The sequence below is a fragment of the Diceros bicornis genome, chromosome 4, assembly GCF_020826845.1.
Source record: "Diceros bicornis minor isolate mBicDic1 chromosome 4, mDicBic1.mat.cur, whole genome shotgun sequence".
NCBI classification, from domain to species: Eukaryota; Metazoa; Chordata; class Mammalia; order Perissodactyla; family Rhinocerotidae; genus Diceros; species Diceros bicornis.
Genome location: NC_080743.1, coordinates 67,421,092 through 67,443,245, shown reverse-complemented (window position 1 = coordinate 67,443,245; position 22,154 = coordinate 67,421,092). Strand labels below are relative to the sequence as shown.

General features: G+C 50.2%; 1 protein-coding gene across 1 annotated transcript in view; it reads left to right on the top strand.

Annotated features, from left to right (window-relative positions):
* The first annotated feature begins 327 nt into the window (after window positions 1–327).
* LOC131401639 (neuroblastoma breakpoint family member 9-like) overlaps window positions 328–22,154 on the top strand; it is an 82,697-nt gene continuing 60,870 nt past the window's right edge. Inside the window, exons 1-3 of the mRNA XM_058536896.1 lie at window positions 328–463; window positions 2,481–2,583; window positions 3,384–3,598. Coding sequence (XP_058392879.1) covers window positions 328–463; window positions 2,481–2,583; window positions 3,384–3,598 — 454 coding nt within the window. The remainder of the gene's footprint in view (window positions 464–2,480; window positions 2,584–3,383; window positions 3,599–22,154) is intronic.

The following is a 22,154-nucleotide window of genomic DNA, read 5'->3' as shown; positions in this document are numbered from 1 at the left end:
CTCTCCATCACTCCTGTCTGAGTCTGAGCTACAGGCAGTGCCTGTGGCTCTGAGCTCTGGCATCTTGACCCTTGTTTGGACAGTTACGGACTCTCAAGTGTTGTGGGGCGTCGATCAAGTTGTTACCAACGGTAGGGTAGGAATTCCTGGATCAGGCCTGATGAAACCTGTTTGATGTCACTTGTTTTTTTGTATTGGTTTTTGTTTGATTTCACTTGTTTTTAACCTTATGTGTTTGGATTTCTCTAGCAGTCCCTGGCTCTACCTCTTCTGCCACACGTCACCATGGCAGTATGTCTTAGCTCTGTGTCTGATCCGAGGGCAGAAATGACGGTCCATGAAATCAACCAAGAATTGCATTCCCAGCTGGCAAAAAGCGAGCAGGACTTCCAAGACCTCATGGAGAAATTCCTTGTATCCCAAGCTACGACCTACTCTCTGGCCAAGGAGCTGCAGAAATATAGTAAGTCCTACAGGGCCATGGTCACCAAAGGGATGAATGATCACTGTCTTCCCTCTAAAATACTGAACACTCTCCAGACTTTATCTTCTATTCCCTTTGTCCAAATAAACTTCATTCTGACCACAATCCAGGAAAAGTAGAAGGGGGTATTTTACCCTCAGTTTGCTGGGGATGGAGACACTGAGGCACAAAGAGTTTAGTAACATTTTCAGGTTTGCAGTGTGGTGTAGGGTGGAATTAGAATAAAGTTCCAGATATGGATTGCTGGTGCAGCCACACAACTGCTTGCTTCTCTCGGGAAAGGGCTAGACTGTTTCTCTCAGCATCCTTTCTGTCCTGTATCAGATCCTGCATCACTGTTGGCCTAAATGTCTGGAACTAATGAACCCATCAGTTCAGACTTCTCTGAGGTCCCGGTGGCAAAGCACTGTGCTACTTACACTGCAGAAACTGGTGATAGTGCACACTGGGGAACACAGGTGATAGGACCTGCTTTAAAGGAGCTTAAAGATGAGGCTGCTCCTCCCTGAAACTGTGGTATCTGTGAGTGACACCATCAAGACAGGGAACAGCCTGGTGAGAGGGAAGCCCTGCTTCCAGGGCACTGGCTGTTCTTCCTGAGTCCAAGGAAACCATTGGACACCTGTGGTGAGGTTGAGGCTGTTTCTGTGGAAATCAGAATTTGCATACCACCCCCTCTGTCTCTCTCAGCTGGTGAACCCTCAGGGATGCTGGATAGCCAGCAGGTCCCGGTGACCTGGAGAATCTAGGCTGCGAGACATGTGCCCAAAGTGAGAATGAGGGTAGGTGGAGGAGACCCCTAGCCCCAGGAAAAACTCAAGCCAGTGTGTGAGGCAGGCCCTTCCCTCCCCCAGTCAGTCTCAAAATTGGAAGCTCGATTGCCTGTTCAGTAAGACTGGGCTGTGGTGATGAAAGGCATCGTGAGAACCTGGGCACCTGCACAATGGAGTGTTTCGAAGGAGTCTGGACAACTCTGAGCCTGAATTTGTGTCATATCCTACAATTGCTTTTCAATAAGCCATTGTGGAGGTGGTGATTAAAAATCACTGATACAGAGAAAAACTGAAGCCTGCCATTTAAAAATGTGAAGAGAAGAGCTTTCAGGAAAGGACAAACTAAGTTTTATTTACATCTTTCCTTATAATCATAGCATAGCCGTAGGAAACAAATTTTGAAGATGATGAAGAAGAAAGATCTCATTTAAGCCTGGGTGTCAAGGTAACATGGTGCAGTGGTGAAGAGCACGGACTCAGGGCCGGTCTTCCCGGGCTCCAATCCAAGCTGTGTATCTTTCTGAGCCTCAGATTCATCCTCGGTTAATACGGTGCTATCATAGTACCTACTTCTTTGACTGGTTGCAATGAATCACGTGAGTGATTTCTGTAACGCTCCTAAAACAGTTGCTGTCACAGAGTAAACAGTACTTATTAGTTCTTCCTTCTGCTACTTTCAGTTTAACACAAACTTGATTAGTATCTGTGCATATTTCCTTCAGGAATTTATGGTCTAATGTATTATATTTTTCAGAATTGCACCCACGTAAATGTTTTTATCTTTGAGGTACTTGTGCTTGAAATTCTGAGCTCAAGGGAACCAACAGTCAGTATAGTCCCCGGGGCTTTCCCAAGCATACAGGAAATCGCTACTCTGTGCGCCTGCTCAGTGTTTCCCTTAAGAGCCTGCAAGGCTTGGTAAAGTGGCCCAGGACTCAGGGTCAGTCTCAGGGGATGTGAATACTGACCTTGCCAAATACCAGTTAATCTGTCTAGTTACTTTCTGTGCCTTGGAGCTTCTCTTTCCTCAGCTCTAAAATGGGGAGTAACCAAATGCCGCGTAGTAGTTGGGAGGCTGAGGAATAAGATGTGGAAATCCCAGCGTAGAGCCTGGTGCTGGGGTTATGTCTGTCCCGGGATGGACCCTGCGTCCTCCCTTGAAGGCGGTGACCACAGCAGCATGGCCAGCTTTCCACTGAGCAGGCCTCTCTGTCTTTTCTCAGAGTGTGGAGAGTACCAAGACCTCGTTGAATCTGTGCTGGGGGAGAAGCTGCATCTTGAGGAGGGGAAGCTGGCAGAGCAGTGGGCACTAGCTGAGAAGCTCAGGTAAGGGGAGTGTGTGTGGGGAGGCTGGGGGGAAGGGGTAGGAATCTCTGAAGTGGGGCAAGGAGCAACTTTGGGCCAGTAGAAGGCAGAAATGTACATGGCAGGCACATGTGCAGAAATATTTATAAAACAATTAGAGAAAAATAATTGGAAAATTATGGACCCCAATTATTCAGAGGCTCATTCACTCTTTTTTCAAAAACATAAATTATTGAACTGAAACTCACATGACGTAAATTTGAACAAATGGGAGTGAACAATTCAGTGGCCTTTAGTCCATTCAGTGTTGTGCCATCGTCACCTCATTTACCTTTAACATACTCACCTCCTGATGCACTACAGTTTGTCATTTTTTTTTTCAAAAGAATGCTGTCTCCTGCACCCTGTCTTTCTCGTGTTCTTTCCAGCGAACACCAGCTGTCCTGTCCACATTTCTGTGTCTGGCTTGGTGTCCACTCACTGCATAATGCACTGTGTGTATTTCCACATAGAAACGGGCACGGCTGAAGTGAAGAACTGAAGAGACGTGTTTTTACAGCAGGTTTAGGAAGACGGCTGGCTTTGTTGATGAAGGAAACAATGACTAGGATCTCCAGGAATCTACAGGAGAACTCTCTGATCCAGAGGAAGCTTATATTTTACCTTCTTCTTTCTCTTTGCCACCGACAAGTCACCACACATGTGCCAGAATTCTCTGAGGACTCCTTGGAGGAAATTCCCACAGAAATCTTCTTGAAAACCTTTAGAATCTATCACTCATCCCTTTTGACTCTGAAATGTTCTCTTCTGTCCCACCTTAGGGAATACAATATCCGAATTCGAGATCAGGAGCAACAACTGACCCATTTACGGCACCAGGTACAGGAAGGGAGAGAAGTGTCGGTCCTACTCCATCAGCACCTCAGTGACCTCCTCACACATGACGACCCTGATGACGACCAGGGGCCAGGCTTCGGAGAGCAACTGGCTGAGGGATGCGGGTTGGCCAAGCGCCTTGCCGGTGTGCTCAGCTCAGGTAAGGTGGCCACAGGCCCTGAGTGCACTGAACTGCTCTCAAAGGTGCCTGGCTCACAAGAGACTCCACAGCTCCCCTTGTAATGTTTTGACAAGCCGTCCTGGTTTCCACACCACACTTGGGGCCATGATAGGGTCAGGACTGGCTGGGTGGGAGCAGAGAGGAGATATTTACAGGGTGGAGGTCATGCTGCTCCAAGTGTCTGTTCCCTTCCTGATAGAGCGTGAGCTTTAGAGCAAGAGGCAGTGTTAGAGCACAGAAAAGAGGACATGACAGACAGCTTGTTAGAGTGAAAAGAGACCTGGCCAAAGCATGGGCTTTCCCAGGCTCTAGCCTGAGTGTTGACTTTACTAACAGTGGGCGGGAGATTGGTTGTTACTTCTTCCATATCGATCTCCTTACCTGTAAAATGGATCCAATAATCCGTTTGTGGTAGCTGTAGTCATCAAGCCTATGCCTTGGCATTCGCCATCCACAAAATGTCCCGCGTTTCTGCCTAGCCTGAAAGATGCGTTTGGATGCCAAGGCTTGTAGATCACCTCCGTCACTCTACTCTGAGTGTAGGAATTCCTCTGAACACTGGAAGACTAGTGTGTCTGGTGAGAAAAGGCTGCATAGTGCAGTAATCAGTGAGAATGCAGTTCAGCTTGTTCCCCAGAATATGTGAGGGAAAGATATCTGGGATTTTTGACACAGACCAGGGATACGGTGTTGTGATGAGGGTCTACCCGATCACGGAGGTATTCCCAGTGGTTCAGGGGAGCGAATCACGAGGTTTCACAAGACCCCACCTGAGGTCTCCTGGAATATGGCTCTTACGGTATCCTGTTGTCACACTGAGGATAGTGATGTCCCTGTGCCAGGACTGAACGTTGGACGATAATGTTCCAAGGGGGAACTGCTTAATGTGACTGACCCTTACTGAATTTCTTTGTAGAAAACCATCCTGATCTTGGGGACGAGGAAGACCATCACCACCTGTCTTCCAGGTAAGTCTCAAGAATTGTGGGACTTCATGTTGAGAACATCTGGGGATCTCAGATCCAGGGAAATCAGAAAGTGCTGACTAGACCCATTGCACCACAAGTGTCATATTCAAAAAGATGTCCTATTCCACTGTGCGCCTTACAGAGGCCAATTGCTTGATCTCTCTCCAATGTAGTCACCTGCAATCAGTTGATGCAGGTGTACTAACCAGCCAGAGGATTGCTTGCCCTGTCCCGTTCTCTCTTTGTGAGGACCACCGGCTGGCATAGGAAGCAATTATGCCTCTGCCTGTTTGGCATTAGCACTGTGGCAGGTATTTCTTGGCCGAGGAGGTGATGAGTAAAAAAAAAAAAATCCATCACATTCGACCGTATTGAGAGAAAGTCATCTTGAAGCTTCCAGATTTCTAAGAGTCTCCAATGCTACCGGGGACACTGACTTGGCAAGTGTGCCTAGCTTTCAAGAATGTTTCTGCTAAAGTGTTGACGCCACCTTTCTGGATTTCTGAGAGTAGGTGCGTCATGGCTCTTGTGTACTGGGGGAGCTCGGTCTCCTTGCTCACGAGCTCATTTTCTGCTCAGTGCTCCGAGCTACCTCTGCTTGCTCTCTCTCTCTGTCTCTGTCTCTGTGTCTCTCTTTTATCACGCTGCCTATCTGATAGTCCCATTTCCACACTACTCTGTCCCAAGATAGAGGAGGATTGTTTCCTCTCCCTTGACGAGGTCTTCCCATTTCTTTTCTGTGGACGGACCCTTCTGCCTTCTGGGGAAACCAGCGCTAGGACAGTGTGTTTCCCAAACCCTCTTGTTTCACCTTTAGTCCTCCCTACCCCACCAGGATGAGGAGGGATCTGCCACCGATGGGAGAGCTTCAGCTCCCGACACCGTCTCTCGACGAGTACTATGGGACATACTCAGTTGATGTTGGCCGATCGCACTCCTACTGGACTCAGACGAGCACCTCTGTGTTCTGTGTCGATCAGGTGGAGGTCTGTTCTGTTCCGGATGCAGCCAGTGAGTATTCCATCGTGCACGTCTTCAAGCTCCAGCTGGAATCCCTGCTCAGCCCACTTTCGTTGAACTCTACCCCTCTAGCTGCGCAGACACACATTGAAGTGAATCAGTTCAAGGACTGGGTTTAAGCCCAAACAAGAGCTGGTTCAGGGAACTGTGCTCCCTTCCTCATTTCCAGGATGTGCCCCTGTCACCCTGGCCCCACTCTCACATCACTGGACCCAAAGCTGGCATGACATCCACAACTCACCTCTGCAACGAATAGCAACGGTTCCGTCCAACATCCTATCGGGCATGAAATGTCTCTCCTCACCTTCAATGCCCTGCGTTTCATGCCTGAAGCGTATCCCTTCAGATTCTAGGCGTACCCAGTGCGACTGGCAAACCTGTCAATATCTCCATCAAAGACGTACCTAGGCTTCACTGTTCTTTGCCCCGTTCTCTATCTCCTTTCTCTTCTCCATTGTTCCTATGAAGTCCACCGACGACCGACCCTAAACACCCCTACCATTCCCTTGCTTGTGTGTTTCCCTCATGCCAGCCTATGCCTTGGCATTCGCCATCCCCAAGAGTGTCCCACGTTTCTGCCTAGCCTGAAAGATGCGTTTGGATGCCAAGGCTTGTAGATCCCCTCCGTCACTCTACTCTCAGTGTAGGATTTCCTCTGAACACTCGAAGACTAGTGTGACTGGTGAGAAAGGGCTGCATAGTGCAGTAATCTGTGAGAATGCAGTTAAGCTTGTTCCCCAGAATATGTGAGGGAAAGATATCCGGGACTTTTGACACAGACCAGAGATACGGTGTTGTCATGAGGGTCTACCCGATCAGGGAGGTATTCCCAGTGGCTCAGGGGAGCGAATCACGAGGTTTCACAAGACCCCACCTGAGGTCTCCTGGAATATGGCTCTTACGGTATCCTGTTGTCACACTGAGGATAGTGATGTCCCTGTGCCAGGACTGAACGTTGGACGATAAAGTTCCAAGGGGGCACTGCTTAAAGTGACTGACCCTTTCTGAATTTCTTTGTAGAAAACCATCCTGATCTTGGGGACGAGGAAGACCATCACCGCATGTCTTCCAGGTAAGTCTCAAGAATCGTGGGACTTCATGTTAAGGGGACATCTGGGGATCTCAGATCCAGGAAAATCAGAAAGTGCTGACTAGACCCATTTCACCGCAAGTGTCCTATTCGAAAAGTTGTCCTATTCCACTGTGCGCCTTCCAGAGGCCAATTGCTTGATCTCTCTCCAATGTAGTCACCTGCAATCAGTAGATGCAGGTGTACTAACCAGCCAGAGGATTGTTGCCCTGTCCCGTTCTCTCTTTGTGAGGACCACCGGCATAGGACGCAATTATGCCTCTGCCTGTTTGGCATTCGCACTGTGGCAGGTATTTCTTGGCCAAGGAGGTGATGAGTAAAAAAAAAAAATCCATCACCTTCGACTGTATTGAGAGAAAGTCATCTTGAAGCTTCCAGATTTCTAAGCGTCTCCAATGCTACTGGGGCGGCTGACTTGGCAAGTGTGCATAGCTTTCAAGAATGTTTCTGCAAAAGTGTTGACGCCACCTTTCTGGATTTCTGAGAGTAGGTGCGTCATGGCTCTTGTGTACTGGGGGAGCTCGATCTCCTTGCTCACGAGCTCATTTTCTGCTCAGTGCTCCGAGCTACCTCTGCTTGCTCTCTCTCTCTCTCTCTCTGTCTCTGTGTCTCTCTTTTATCACGCTGCCTATCTGATAGTCCCATTTCCACACTACTCTGTCCCAAGATAGAGGAGGATTGTTTCCTCTCCCTTGACGAGGTCTTCCCATTTCTTTTCTGTGGACGGACCCTTCTGCCTTCTGGGGAAACCAGCGCTAGGACAGTGTGTTTCCCAAACCCTCTTGTTTCACCTTTAGTCCTCCCTACCCCACCAGGATGAGCAGGGATCTGCCACCGATGGGAGAGCTTCAGCTCCCGACACCGTCTCTCGACGAGTACTATGGGACATACTCAGTTGATGTTGGCCGATCGGACTCCTACTGGACTCAGACGAGCACCTCCGTGTTCTGTGTCGATCAGGTGGAGGTCTGTTCTGTTCCGGATGCAGCCAGTGAGTATTCCATCGTGCACGTCTTCAAGCTCCAGCTGGACTCCCTGCTCAGCCCACTTTCTTTGTACTCCACGCCTCTGGCTGTGCAGACACGCACATTGAACTGAATTAGTTCTAGGACTGGTTCGAAGCCAAACAAGAGGTGGTTCAGGGAGCTGCGCTCCCTTCCTCATCCCAGGATGCGCCCCTGTCACCCTGGCCCCATTCGCACATCACTGGACCCAAAGCTGGCATGACATCCTCAACTCACCTCTGCAACACGAACAGCAAAGGTTCTGTCCAACATCCTATCGGGCATGAAATGTCTCTCCTCACCTTCAATACTCTACGTTTCATGCCTGAAGCGTATCCCTTCAGATTCTAGGCCTACCCAGTGCGACTGGCATCCCTGTCAATGTCTCCATCAAAGACGTACCTAGGCTTCACTGTTCTTCGCCCCGTTCTCTATCTCCTTTCTCTGGGCCTTTGTTCCTATGCAGTCCACCGACGACCGACCCTAAACACCCCTACCATTCCCTTGCTTGTGTTTTTCCCTCATGCCAGCCTATGCCTTGGCATTCGCCATCCCCAAGAGTGTCCCACGTTTCTGCCTAGCCTGAAAGATGCGTTTGGATGCCAAGGCTTGTAGATCCCCTCCGTCACTCTACTCTCAGTGTAGGATTTCCTCTGAACACTCGAAGACTAGTGTGACTGGTGAGAAAGGGCTGCATAGTGCAGTAATCTGTGAGAATGCAGTTAAGCTTGTTCCCCAGAATATGTGAGGGAAAGATATCCGGGACTTTTGACACAGACCAGAGATACGGTGTTGTCATGAGGGTCTACCCGATCAGGGAGGTATTCCCAGTGGCTCAGGGGAGCGAATCACGAGGTTTCACAAGACCCCACCTGAGGTCTCCTGGAATATGGCTCTTACGGTATCCTGTTGTCACACTGAGGATAGTGATGTCCCTGTGGCAGGACTGAACGTTGGACGATAAAGTTCCAAGGGGGCACTGCTTAAAGTGACTGACCCTTTCTGAATTTCTTTGTAGAAAACCATCCTGATCTTGGGGACGAGGAAGACCATCACCGCATGTCTTCCAGGTAAGTCTCAAGAATCGTGGGACTTCATGTTAAGGGGACATCTGGGGATCTCAGATCCAGGAAAATCAGAAAGTGCTGACTAGACCCATTTCACCGCAAGTGTCCTATTCGAAAAGTTGTCCTATTCCACTGTGCGCCTTCCAGAGGCCAATTGCTTGATCTCTCTCCAATGTAGTCACCTGCAATCAGTAGATGCAGGTGTACTAACCAGCCAGAGGATTGTTGCCCTGTCCCGTTCTCTCTTTGTGAGGACCACCGGCATAGGACGCAATTATGCCTCTGCCTGTTTGGCATTCGCACTGTGGCAGGTATTTCTTGGCCAAGGAGGTGATGAGTAAAAAAAAAAAATCCATCACCTTCGACTGTATTGAGAGAAAGTCATCTTGAAGCTTCCAGATTTCTAAGCGTCTCCAATGCTACTGGGGCGGCTGACTTGGCAAGTGTGCATAGCTTTCAAGAATGTTTCTGCAAAAGTGTTGACGCCACCTTTCTGGATTTCTGAGAGTAGGTGCGTCATGGCTCTTGTGTACTGGGGGAGCTCGATCTCCTTGCTCACGAGCTCATTTTCTGCTCAGTGCTCCGAGCTACCTCTGCTTGCTCTCTCTCTCTCTCTCTCTGTCTCTGTGTCTCTCTTTTATCACGCTGCCTATCTGATAGTCCCATTTCCACACTACTCTGTCCCAAGATAGAGGAGGATTGTTTCCTCTCCCTTGACGAGGTCTTCCCATTTCTTTTCTGTGGACGGACCCTTCTGCCTTCTGGGGAAACCAGCGCTAGGACAGTGTGTTTCCCAAACCCTCTTGTTTCACCTTTAGTCCTCCCTACCCCACCAGGATGAGCAGGGATCTGCCACCGATGGGAGAGCTTCAGCTCCCGACACCGTCTCTCGACGAGTACTATGGGACATACTCAGTTGATGTTGGCCGATCGGACTCCTACTGGACTCAGACGAGCACCTCCGTGTTCTGTGTCGATCAGGTGGAGGTCTGTTCTGTTCCGGATGCAGCCAGTGAGTATTCCATCGTGCACGTCTTCAAGCTCCAGCTGGACTCCCTGCTCAGCCCACTTTCTTTGTACTCCACGCCTCTGGCTGTGCAGACACGCACATTGAACTGAATTAGTTCTAGGACTGGTTCGAAGCCAAACAAGAGGTGGTTCAGGGAGCTGCGCTCCCTTCCTCATTCCCAGGATGCGCCCCTGTCACCCTGGCCCCATTCGCACATCACTGGACCCAAAGCTGGCATGACATCCTCAACTCACCTCTGCAACACGAACAGCAAAGGTTCTGTCCAACATCCTATCGGGCATGAAATGTCTCTCCTCACCTTCAATACTCTACGTTTCATGCCTGAAGCGTATCCCTTCAGATTCTAGGCCTACCCAGTGCGACTGGCATCCCTGTCAATGTCTCCATCAAAGACGTACCTAGGCTTCACTGTTCTTCGCCCCGTTCTCTATCTCCTTTCTCTGGGCCTTTGTTCCTATGCAGTCCACCGACGACCGACCCTAAACACCCCTACCATTCCCTTGCTTGTGTTTTTCCCTCATGCCAGCCTATGCCTTGGCATTCGCCATCCCCAAGAGTGTCCCACGTTTCTGCCTAGCCTGAAAGATGCGTTTGGATGCCAAGGCTTGTAGATCCCCTCCGTCACTCTACTCTCAGTGTAGGATTTCCTCTGAACACTCGAAGACTAGTGTGACTGGTGAGAAAGGGCTGCATAGTGCAGTAATCTGTGAGAATGCAGTTAAGCTTGTTCCCCAGAATATGTGAGGGAAAGATATCCGGGACTTTTGACACAGACCAGAGATACGGTGTTGTCATGAGGGTCTACCCGATCAGGGAGGTATTCCCAGTGGCTCAGGGGAGCGAATCACGAGGTTTCACAAGACCCCACCTGAGGTCTCCTGGAATATGGCTCTTACGGTATCCTGTTGTCACACTGAGGATAGTGATGTCCCTGTGGCAGGACTGAACGTTGGACGATAAAGTTCCAAGGGGGCACTGCTTAAAGTGACTGACCCTTTCTGAATTTCTTTGTAGAAAACCATCCTGATCTTGGGGACGAGGAAGACCATCACCGCATGTCTTCCAGGTAAGTCTCAAGAATCGTGGGACTTCATGTTAAGGGGACATCTGGGGATCTCAGATCCAGGAAAATCAGAAAGTGCTGACTAGACCCATTTCACCGCAAGTGTCCTATTCGAAAAGTTGTCCTATTCCACTGTGCGCCTTCCAGAGGCCAATTGCTTGATCTCTCTCCAATGTAGTCACCTGCAATCAGTAGATGCAGGTGTACTAACCAGCCAGAGGATTGTTGCCCTGTCCCGTTCTCTCTTTGTGAGGACCACCGGCATAGGACGCAATTATGCCTCTGCCTGTTTGGCATTCGCACTGTGGCAGGTATTTCTTGGCCAAGGAGGTGATGAGTAAAAAAAAAAAATCCATCACCTTCGACTGTATTGAGAGAAAGTCATCTTGAAGCTTCCAGATTTCTAAGCGTCTCCAATGCTACTGGGGCGGCTGACTTGGCAAGTGTGCATAGCTTTCAAGAATGTTTCTGCAAAAGTGTTGACGCCACCTTTCTGGATTTCTGAGAGTAGGTGCGTCATGGCTCTTGTGTACTGGGGGAGCTCGATCTCCTTGCTCACGAGCTCATTTTCTGCTCAGTGCTCCGAGCTACCTCTGCTTGCTCTCTCTCTCTCTCTCTCTGTCTCTGTGTCTCTCTTTTATCACGCTGCCTATCTGATAGTCCCATTTCCACACTACTCTGTCCCAAGATAGAGGAGGATTGTTTCCTCTCCCTTGACGAGGTCTTCCCATTTCTTTTCTGTGGACGGACCCTTCTGCCTTCTGGGGAAACCAGCGCTAGGACAGTGTGTTTCCCAAACCCTCTTGTTTCACCTTTAGTCCTCCCTACCCCACCAGGATGAGCAGGGATCTGCCACCGATGGGAGAGCTTCAGCTCCCGACACCGTCTCTCGACGAGTACTATGGGACATACTCAGTTGATGTTGGCCGATCGGACTCCTACTGGACTCAGACGAGCACCTCCGTGTTCTGTGTCGATCAGGTGGAGGTCTGTTCTGTTCCGGATGCAGCCAGTGAGTATTCCATCGTGCACGTCTTCAAGCTCCAGCTGGACTCCCTGCTCAGCCCACTTTCTTTGTACTCCACGCCTCTGGCTGTGCAGACACGCACATTGAACTGAATTAGTTCTAGGACTGGTTCGAAGCCAAACAAGAGGTGGTTCAGGGAGCTGCGCTCCCTTCCTCATTCCCAGGATGCGCCCCTGTCACCCTGGCCCCATTCGCACATCACTGGACCCAAAGCTGGCATGACATCCTCAACTCACCTCTGCAACACGAACAGCAAAGGTTCTGTCCAACATCCTATCGGGCATGAAATGTCTCTCCTCACCTTCAATACTCTACGTTTCATGCCTGAAGCGTATCCCTTCAGATTCTAGGCCTACCCAGTGCGACTGGCATCCCTGTCAATGTCTCCATCAAAGACGTACCTAGGCTTCACTGTTCTTCGCCCCGTTCTCTATCTCCTTTCTCTGGGCCTTTGTTCCTATGCAGTCCACCGACGACCGACCCTAAACACCCCTACCATTCCCTTGCTTGTGTTTTTCCCTCATGCCAGCCTATGCCTTGGCATTCGCCATCCCCAAGAGTGTCCCACGTTTCTGCCTAGCCTGAAAGATGCGTTTGGATGCCAAGGCTTGTAGATCCCCTCCGTCACTCTACTCTCAGTGTAGGATTTCCTCTGAACACTCGAAGACTAGTGTGACTGGTGAGAAAGGGCTGCATAGTGCAGTAATCTGTGAGAATGCAGTTAAGCTTGTTCCCCAGAATATGTGAGGGAAAGATATCCGGGACTTTTGACACAGACCAGAGATACGGTGTTGTCATGAGGGTCTACCCGATCAGGGAGGTATTCCCAGTGGCTCAGGGGAGCGAATCACGAGGTTTCACAAGACCCCACCTGAGGTCTCCTGGAATATGGCTCTTACGGTATCCTGTTGTCACACTGAGGATAGTGATGTCCCTGTGGCAGGACTGAACGTTGGACGATAAAGTTCCAAGGGGGCACTGCTTAAAGTGACTGACCCTTTCTGAATTTCTTTGTAGAAAACCATCCTGATCTTGGGGACGAGGAAGACCATCACCGCATGTCTTCCAGGTAAGTCTCAAGAATCGTGGGACTTCATGTTAAGGGGACATCTGGGGATCTCAGATCCAGGAAAATCAGAAAGTGCTGACTAGACCCATTTCACCGCAAGTGTCCTATTCGAAAAGTTGTCCTATTCCACTGTGCGCCTTCCAGAGGCCAATTGCTTGATCTCTCTCCAATGTAGTCACCTGCAATCAGTAGATGCAGGTGTACTAACCAGCCAGAGGATTGTTGCCCTGTCCCGTTCTCTCTTTGTGAGGACCACCGGCATAGGACGCAATTATGCCTCTGCCTGTTTGGCATTCGCACTGTGGCAGGTATTTCTTGGCCAAGGAGGTGATGAGTAAAAAAAAAAAATCCATCACCTTCGACTGTATTGAGAGAAAGTCATCTTGAAGCTTCCAGATTTCTAAGCGTCTCCAATGCTACTGGGGCGGCTGACTTGGCAAGTGTGCATAGCTTTCAAGAATGTTTCTGCAAAAGTGTTGACGCCACCTTTCTGGATTTCTGAGAGTAGGTGCGTCATGGCTCTTGTGTACTGGGGGAGCTCGATCTCCTTGCTCACGAGCTCATTTTCTGCTCAGTGCTCCGAGCTACCTCTGCTTGCTCTCTCTCTCTCTCTCTCTCTGTCTCTGTGTCTCTCTTTTATCACGCTGCCTATCTGATAGTCCCATTTCCACACTACTCTGTCCCAAGATAGAGGAGGATTGTTTCCTCTCCCTTGACGAGGTCTTCCCATTTCTTTTCTGTGGACGGACCCTTCTGCCTTCTGGGGAAACCAGCGCTAGGACAGTGTGTTTCCCAAACCCTCTTGTTTCACCTTTAGTCCTCCCTACCCCACCAGGATGAGCAGGGATCTGCCACCGATGGGAGAGCTTCAGCTCCCGACACCGTCTCTCGACGAGTACTATGGGACATACTCAGTTGATGTTGGCCGATCGGACTCCTACTGGACTCAGACGAGCACCTCCGTGTTCTGTGTCGATCAGGTGGAGGTCTGTTCTGTTCCGGATGCAGCCAGTGAGTATTCCATCGTGCACGTCTTCAAGCTCCAGCTGGACTCCCTGCTCAGCCCACTTTCTTTGTACTCCACGCCTCTGGCTGTGCAGACACGCACATTGAACTGAATTAGTTCTAGGACTGGTTCGAAGCCAAACAAGAGGTGGTTCAGGGAGCTGCGCTCCCTTCCTCATTCCCAGGATGCGCCCCTGTCACCCTGGCCCCATTCGCACATCACTGGACCCAAAGCTGGCATGACATCCTCAACTCACCTCTGCAACACGAACAGCAAAGGTTCTGTCCAACATCCTATCGGGCATGAAATGTCTCTCCTCACCTTCAATACTCTACGTTTCATGCCTGAAGCGTATCCCTTCAGATTCTAGGCCTACCCAGTGCGACTGGCATCCCTGTCAATGTCTCCATCAAAGACGTACCTAGGCTTCACTGTTCTTCGCCCCGTTCTCTATCTCCTTTCTCTGGGCCTTTGTTCCTATGCAGTCCACCGACGACCGACCCTAAACACCCCTACCATTCCCTTGCTTGTGTTTTTCCCTCATGCCAGCCTATGCCTTGGCATTCGCCATCCCCAAGAGTGTCCCACGTTTCTGCCTAGCCTGAAAGATGCGTTTGGATGCCAAGGCTTGTAGATCCCCTCCGTCACTCTACTCTCAGTGTAGGATTTCCTCTGAACACTCGAAGACTAGTGTGACTGGTGAGAAAGGGCTGCATAGTGCAGTAATCTGTGAGAATGCAGTTAAGCTTGTTCCCCAGAATATGTGAGGGAAAGATATCCGGGACTTTTGACACAGACCAGAGATACGGTGTTGTCATGAGGGTCTACCCGATCAGGGAGGTATTCCCAGTGGCTCAGGGGAGCGAATCACGAGGTTTCACAAGACCCCACCTGAGGTCTCCTGGAATATGGCTCTTACGGTATCCTGTTGTCACACTGAGGATAGTGATGTCCCTGTGGCAGGACTGAACGTTGGACGATAAAGTTCCAAGGGGGCACTGCTTAAAGTGACTGACCCTTTCTGAATTTCTTTGTAGAAAACCATCCTGATCTTGGGGACGAGGAAGACCATCACCGCATGTCTTCCAGGTAAGTCTCAAGAATCGTGGGACTTCATGTTAAGGGGACATCTGGGGATCTCAGATCCAGGAAAATCAGAAAGTGCTGACTAGACCCATTTCACCGCAAGTGTCCTATTCGAAAAGTTGTCCTATTCCACTGTGCGCCTTCCAGAGGCCAATTGCTTGATCTCTCTCCAATGTAGTCACCTGCAATCAGTAGATGCAGGTGTACTAACCAGCCAGAGGATTGTTGCCCTGTCCCGTTCTCTCTTTGTGAGGACCACCGGCATAGGACGCAATTATGCCTCTGCCTGTTTGGCATTCGCACTGTGGCAGGTATTTCTTGGCCAAGGAGGTGATGAGTAAAAAAAAAAAATCCATCACCTTCGACTGTATTGAGAGAAAGTCATCTTGAAGCTTCCAGATTTCTAAGCGTCTCCAATGCTACTGGGGCGGCTGACTTGGCAAGTGTGCATAGCTTTCAAGAATGTTTCTGCAAAAGTGTTGACGCCACCTTTCTGGATTTCTGAGAGTAGGTGCGTCATGGCTCTTGTGTACTGGGGGAGCTCGATCTCCTTGCTCACGAGCTCATTTTCTGCTCAGTGCTCCGAGCTACCTCTGCTTGCTCTCTCTCTCTCTCTCTCTGTCTCTGTGTCTCTCTTTTATCACGCTGCCTATCTGATAGTCCCATTTCCACACTACTCTGTCCCAAGATAGAGGAGGATTGTTTCCTCTCCCTTGACGAGGTCTTCCCATTTCTTTTCTGTGGACGGACCCTTCTGCCTTCTGGGGAAACCAGCGCTAGGACAGTGTGTTTCCCAAACCCTCTTGTTTCACCTTTAGTCCTCCCTACCCCACCAGGATGAGCAGGGATCTGCCACCGATGGGAGAGCTTCAGCTCCCGACACCGTCTCTCGACGAGTACTATGGGACATACTCAGTTGATGTTGGCCGATCGGACTCCTACTGGACTCAGACGAGCACCTCCGTGTTCTGTGTCGATCAGGTGGAGGTCTGTTCTGTTCCGGATGCAGCCAGTGAGTATTCCATCGTGCACGTCTTCAAGCTCCAGCTGGACTCCCTGCTCAGCCCACTTTCTTTGTACTCCACGCCTCTGGCTGTGCAGACACGCACATTGAACTGAATTAGTTCTAGGACTGGTTCGAAGCCAAACAAGAGGTGGTTCAGGGAGCTGCGCTCCCTTCCTCATTCCCAGGATGCGCCCCTGTCACCCTGGCCCCATTCGCACATCACTGGACCCAAAGCTGGCATGACATCCTCAACTCACCTCTGCAACACGAACAGCAAAGGTTCTGTCCAACATCCTATCGGGCATGAAATGTCTCTCCTCACCTTCAATACTCTACGTTTCATGCCTGAAGCGTATCCCTTCAGATTCTAGGCCTACCCAGTGCGACTGGCATCCCTGTCAATGTCTCCATCAAAGACGTACCTAGGCTTCACTGTTCTTCGCCCCGTTCTCTATCTCCTTTCTCTGGGCCTTTGTTCCTATGCAGTCCACCGACGACCGACCCTAAACACCCCTACCATTCCCTTGCTTGTGTTTTTCCCTCATGCCAGCCTATGCCTTGGCATTCGCCATCCCCAAGAGTGTCCCACGTTTCTGCCTAGCCTGAAAGATGCGTTTGGATGCCAAGGCTTGTAGATCCCCTCCGTCACTCTACTCTCAGTGTAGGATTTCCTCTGAACACTCGAAGACTAGTGTGACTGGTGAGAAAGGGCTGCATAGTGCAGTAATCTGTGAGAATGCAGTTAAGCTTGTTCCCCAGAATATGTGAGGGAAAGATATCCGGGACTTTTGACACAGACCAGAGATACGGTGTTGTCATGAGGGTCTACCCGATCAGGGAGGTATTCCCAGTGGCTCAGGGGAGCGAATCACGAGGTTTCACAAGACCCCACCTGAGGTCTCCTGGAATATGGCTCTTACGGTATCCTGTTGTCACACTGAGGATAGTGATGTCCCTGTGGCAGGACTGAACGTTGGACGATAAAGTTCCAAGGGGGCACTGCTTAAAGTGACTGACCCTTTCTGAATTTCTTTGTAGAAAACCATCCTGATCTTGGGGACGAGGAAGACCATCACCGCATGTCTTCCAGGTAAGTCTCAAGAATCGTGGGACTTCATGTTAAGGGGACATCTGGGGATCTCAGATCCAGGAAAATCAGAAAGTGCTGACTAGACCCATTTCACCGCAAGTGTCCTATTCGAAAAGTTGTCCTATTCCACTGTGCGCCTTCCAGAGGCCAATTGCTTGATCTCTCTCCAATGTAGTCACCTGCAATCAGTAGATGCAGGTGTACTAACCAGCCAGAGGATTGTTGCCCTGTCCCGTTCTCTCTTTGTGAGGACCACCGGCATAGGACGCAATTATGCCTCTGCCTGTTTGGCATTCGCACTGTGGCAGGTATTTCTTGGCCAAGGAGGTGATGAGTAAAAAAAAAAAATCCATCACCTTCGACTGTATTGAGAGAAAGTCATCTTGAAGCTTCCAGATTTCTAAGCGTCTCCAATGCTACTGGGGCGGCTGACTTGGCAAGTGTGCATAGCTTTCAAGAATGTTTCTGCAAAAGTGTTGACGCCACCTTTCTGGATTTCTGAGAGTAGGTGCGTCATGGCTCTTGTGTACTGGGGGAGCTCGATCTCCTTGCTCACGAGCTCATTTTCTGCTCAGTGCTCCGAGCTACCTCTGCTTGCTCTCTCTCTCTCTCTCTCTGTCTCTGTGTCTCTCTTTTATCACGCTGCCTATCTGATAGTCCCATTTCCACACTACTCTGTCCCAAGATAGAGGAGGATTGTTTCCTCTCCCTTGACGAGGTCTTCCCATTTCTTTTCTGTGGACGGACCCTTCTGCCTTCTGGGGAAACCAGCGCTAGGACAGTGTGTTTCCCAAACCCTCTTGTTTCACCTTTAGTCCTCCCTACCCCACCAGGATGAGCAGGGATCTGCCACCGATGGGAGAGCTTCAGCTCCCGACACCGTCTCTCGACGAGTACTATGGGACATACTCAGTTGATGTTGGCCGATCGGACTCCTACTGGACTCAGACGAGCACCTCCGTGTTCTGTGTCGATCAGGTGGAGGTCTGTTCTGTTCCGGATGCAGCCAGTGAGTATTCCATCGTGCACGTCTTCAAGCTCCAGCTGGACTCCCTGCTCAGCCCACTTTCTTTGTACTCCACGCCTCTGGCTGTGCAGACACGCACATTGAACTGAATTAGTTCTAGGACTGGTTCGAAGCCAAACAAGAGGTGGTTCAGGGAGCTGCGCTCCCTTCCTCATTCCCAGGATGCGCCCCTGTCACCCTGGCCCCATTCGCACATCACTGGACCCAAAGCTGGCATGACATCCTCAACTCACCTCTGCAACACGAACAGCAAAGGTTCTGTCCAACATCCTATCGGGCATGAAATGTCTCTCCTCACCTTCAATACTCTACGTTTCATGCCTGAAGCGTATCCCTTCAGATTCTAGGCCTACCCAGTGCGACTGGCATCCCTGTCAATGTCTCCATCAAAGACGTACCTAGGCTTCACTGTTCTTCGCCCCGTTCTCTATCTCCTTTCTCTGGGCCTTTGTTCCTATGCAGTCCACCGACGACCGACCCTAAACACCCCTACCATTCCCTTGCTTGTGTTTTTCCCTCATGCCAGCCTATGCCTTGGCATTCGCCATCCCCAAGAGTGTCCCACGTTTCTGCCTAGCCTGAAAGATGCGTTTGGATGCCAAGGCTTGTAGATCCCCTCCGTCACTCTACTCTCAGTGTAGGATTTCCTCTGAACACTCGAAGACTAGTGTGACTGGTGAGAAAGGGCTGCATAGTGCAGTAATCTGTGAGAATGCAGTTAAGCTTGTTCCCCAGAATATGTGAGGGAAAGATATCCGGGACTTTTGACACAGACCAGAGATACGGTGTTGTCATGAGGGTCTACCCGATCAGGGAGGTATTCCCAGTGGCTCAGGGGAGCGAATCACGAGGTTTCACAAGACCCCACCTGAGGTCTCCTGGAATATGGCTCTTACGGTATCCTGTTGTCACACTGAGGATAGTGATGTCCCTGTGGCAGGACTGAACGTTGGACGATAAAGTTCCAAGGGGGCACTGCTTAAAGTGACTGACCCTTTCTGAATTTCTTTGTAGAAAACCATCCTGATCTTGGGGACGAGGAAGACCATCACCGCATGTCTTCCAGGTAAGTCTCAAGAATCGTGGGACTTCATGTTAAGGGGACATCTGGGGATCTCAGATCCAGGAAAATCAGAAAGTGCTGACTAGACCCATTTCACCGCAAGTGTCCTATTCGAAAAGTTGTCCTATTCCACTGTGCGCCTTCCAGAGGCCAATTGCTTGATCTCTCTCCAATGTAGTCACCTGCAATCAGTAGATGCAGGTGTACTAACCAGCCAGAGGATTGTTGCCCTGTCCCGTTCTCTCTTTGTGAGGACCACCGGCATAGGACGCAATTATGCCTCTGCCTGTTTGGCATTCGCACTGTGGCAGGTATTTCTTGGCCAAGGAGGTGATGAGTAAAAAAAAAAAATCCATCACCTTCGACTGTATTGAGAGAAAGTCATCTTGAAGCTTCCAGATTTCTAAGCGTCTCCAATGCTACTGGGGCGGCTGACTTGGCAAGTGTGCATAGCTTTCAAGAATGTTTCTGCAAAAGTGTTGACGCCACCTTTCTGGATTTCTGAGAGTAGGTGCGTCATGGCTCTTGTGTACTGGGGGAGCTCGATCTCCTTGCTCACGAGCTCATTTTCTGCTCAGTGCTCCGAGCTACCTCTGCTTGCTCTCTCTCTCTCTCTCTCTGTCTCTGTGTCTCTCTTTTATCACGCTGCCTATCTGATAGTCCCATTTCCACACTACTCTGTCCCAAGATAGAGGAGGATTGTTTCCTCTCCCTTGACGAGGTCTTCCCATTTCTTTTCTGTGGACGGACCCTTCTGCCTTCTGGGGAAACCAGCGCTAGGACAGTGTGTTTCCCAAACCCTCTTGTTTCACCTTTAGTCCTCCCTACCCCACCAGGATGAGCAGGGATCTGCCACCGATGGGAGAGCTTCAGCTCCCGACACCGTCTCTCGACGAGTACTATGGGACATACTCAGTTGATGTTGGCCGATCGGACTCCTACTGGACTCAGACGAGCACCTCCGTGTTCTGTGTCGATCAGGTGGAGGTCTGTTCTGTTCCGGATGCAGCCAGTGAGTATTCCATCGTGCACGTCTTCAAGCTCCAGCTGGACTCCCTGCTCAGCCCACTTTCTTTGTACTCCACGCCTCTGGCTGTGCAGACACGCACATTGAACTGAATTAGTTCTAGGACTGGTTCGAAGCCAAACAAGAGGTGGTTCAGGGAGCTGCGCTCCCTTCCTCATTCCCAGGATGCGCCCCTGTCACCCTGGCCCCATTCGCACATCACTGGACCCAAAGCTGGCATGACATCCTCAACTCACCTCTGCAACACGAACAGCAAAGGTTCTGTCCAACATCCTATCGGGCATGAAATGTCTCTCCTCACCTTCAATACTCTACGTTTCATGCCTGAAGCGTATCCCTTCAGATTCTAGGCCTACCCAGTGCGACTGGCATCCCTGTCAATGTCTCCATCAAAGACGTACCTAGGCTTCACTGTTCTTCGCCCCGTTCTCTATCTCCTTTCTCTGGGCCTTTGTTCCTATGCAGTCCACCGACGACCGACCCTAAACACCCCTACCATTCCCTTGCTTGTGTTTTTCCCTCATGCCAGCCTATGCCTTGGCATTCGCCATCCCCAAGAGTGTCCCACGTTTCTGCCTAGCCTGAAAGATGCGTTTGGATGCCAAGGCTTGTAGATCCCCTCCGTCACTCTACTCTCAGTGTAGGATTTCCTCTGAACACTCGAAGACTAGTGTGACTGGTGAGAAAGGGCTGCATAGTGCAGTAATCTGTGAGAATGCAGTTAAGCTTGTTCCCCAGAATATGTGAGGGAAAGATATCCGGGACTTTTGACACAGACCAGAGATACGGTGTTGTCATGAGGGTCTACCCGATCAGGGAGGTATTCCCAGTGGCTCAGGGGAGCGAATCACGAGGTTTCACAAGACCCCACCTGAGGTCTCCTGGAATATGGCTCTTACGGTATCCTGTTGTCACACTGAGGATAGTGATGTCCCTGTGGCAGGACTGAACGTTGGACGATAAAGTTCCAAGGGGGCACTGCTTAAAGTGACTGACCCTTTCTGAATTTCTTTGTAGAAAACCATCCTGATCTTGGGGACGAGGAAGACCATCACCGCATGTCTTCCAGGTAAGTCTCAAGAATCGTGGGACTTCATGTTAAGGGGACATCTGGGGATCTCAGATCCAGGAAAATCAGAAAGTGCTGACTAGACCCATTTCACCGCAAGTGTCCTATTCGAAAAGTTGTCCTATTCCACTGTGCGCCTTCCAGAGGCCAATTGCTTGATCTCTCTCCAATGTAGTCACCTGCAATCAGTAGATGCAGGTGTACTAACCAGCCAGAGGATTGTTGCCCTGTCCCGTTCTCTCTTTGTGAGGACCACCGGCATAGGACGCAATTATGCCTCTGCCTGTTTGGCATTCGCACTGTGGCAGGTATTTCTTGGCCAAGGAGGTGATGAGTAAAAAAAAAAAATCCATCACCTTCGACTGTATTGAGAGAAAGTCATCTTGAAGCTTCCAGATTTCTAAGCGTCTCCAATGCTACTGGGGCGGCTGACTTGGCAAGTGTGCATAGCTTTCAAGAATGTTTCTGCAAAAGTGTTGACGCCACCTTTCTGGATTTCTGAGAGTAGGTGCGTCATGGCTCTTGTGTACTGGGGGAGCTCGATCTCCTTGCTCACGAGCTCATTTTCTGCTCAGTGCTCCGAGCTACCTCTGCTTGCTCTCTCTCTCTCTCTCTCTGTCTCTGTGTCTCTCTTTTATCACGCTGCCTATCTGATAGTCCCATTTCCACACTACTCTGTCCCAAGATAGAGGAGGATTGTTTCCTCTCCCTTGACGAGGTCTTCCCATTTCTTTTCTGTGGACGGACCCTTCTGCCTTCTGGGGAAACCAGCGCTAGGACAGTGTGTTTCCCAAACCCTCTTGTTTCACCTTTAGTCCTCCCT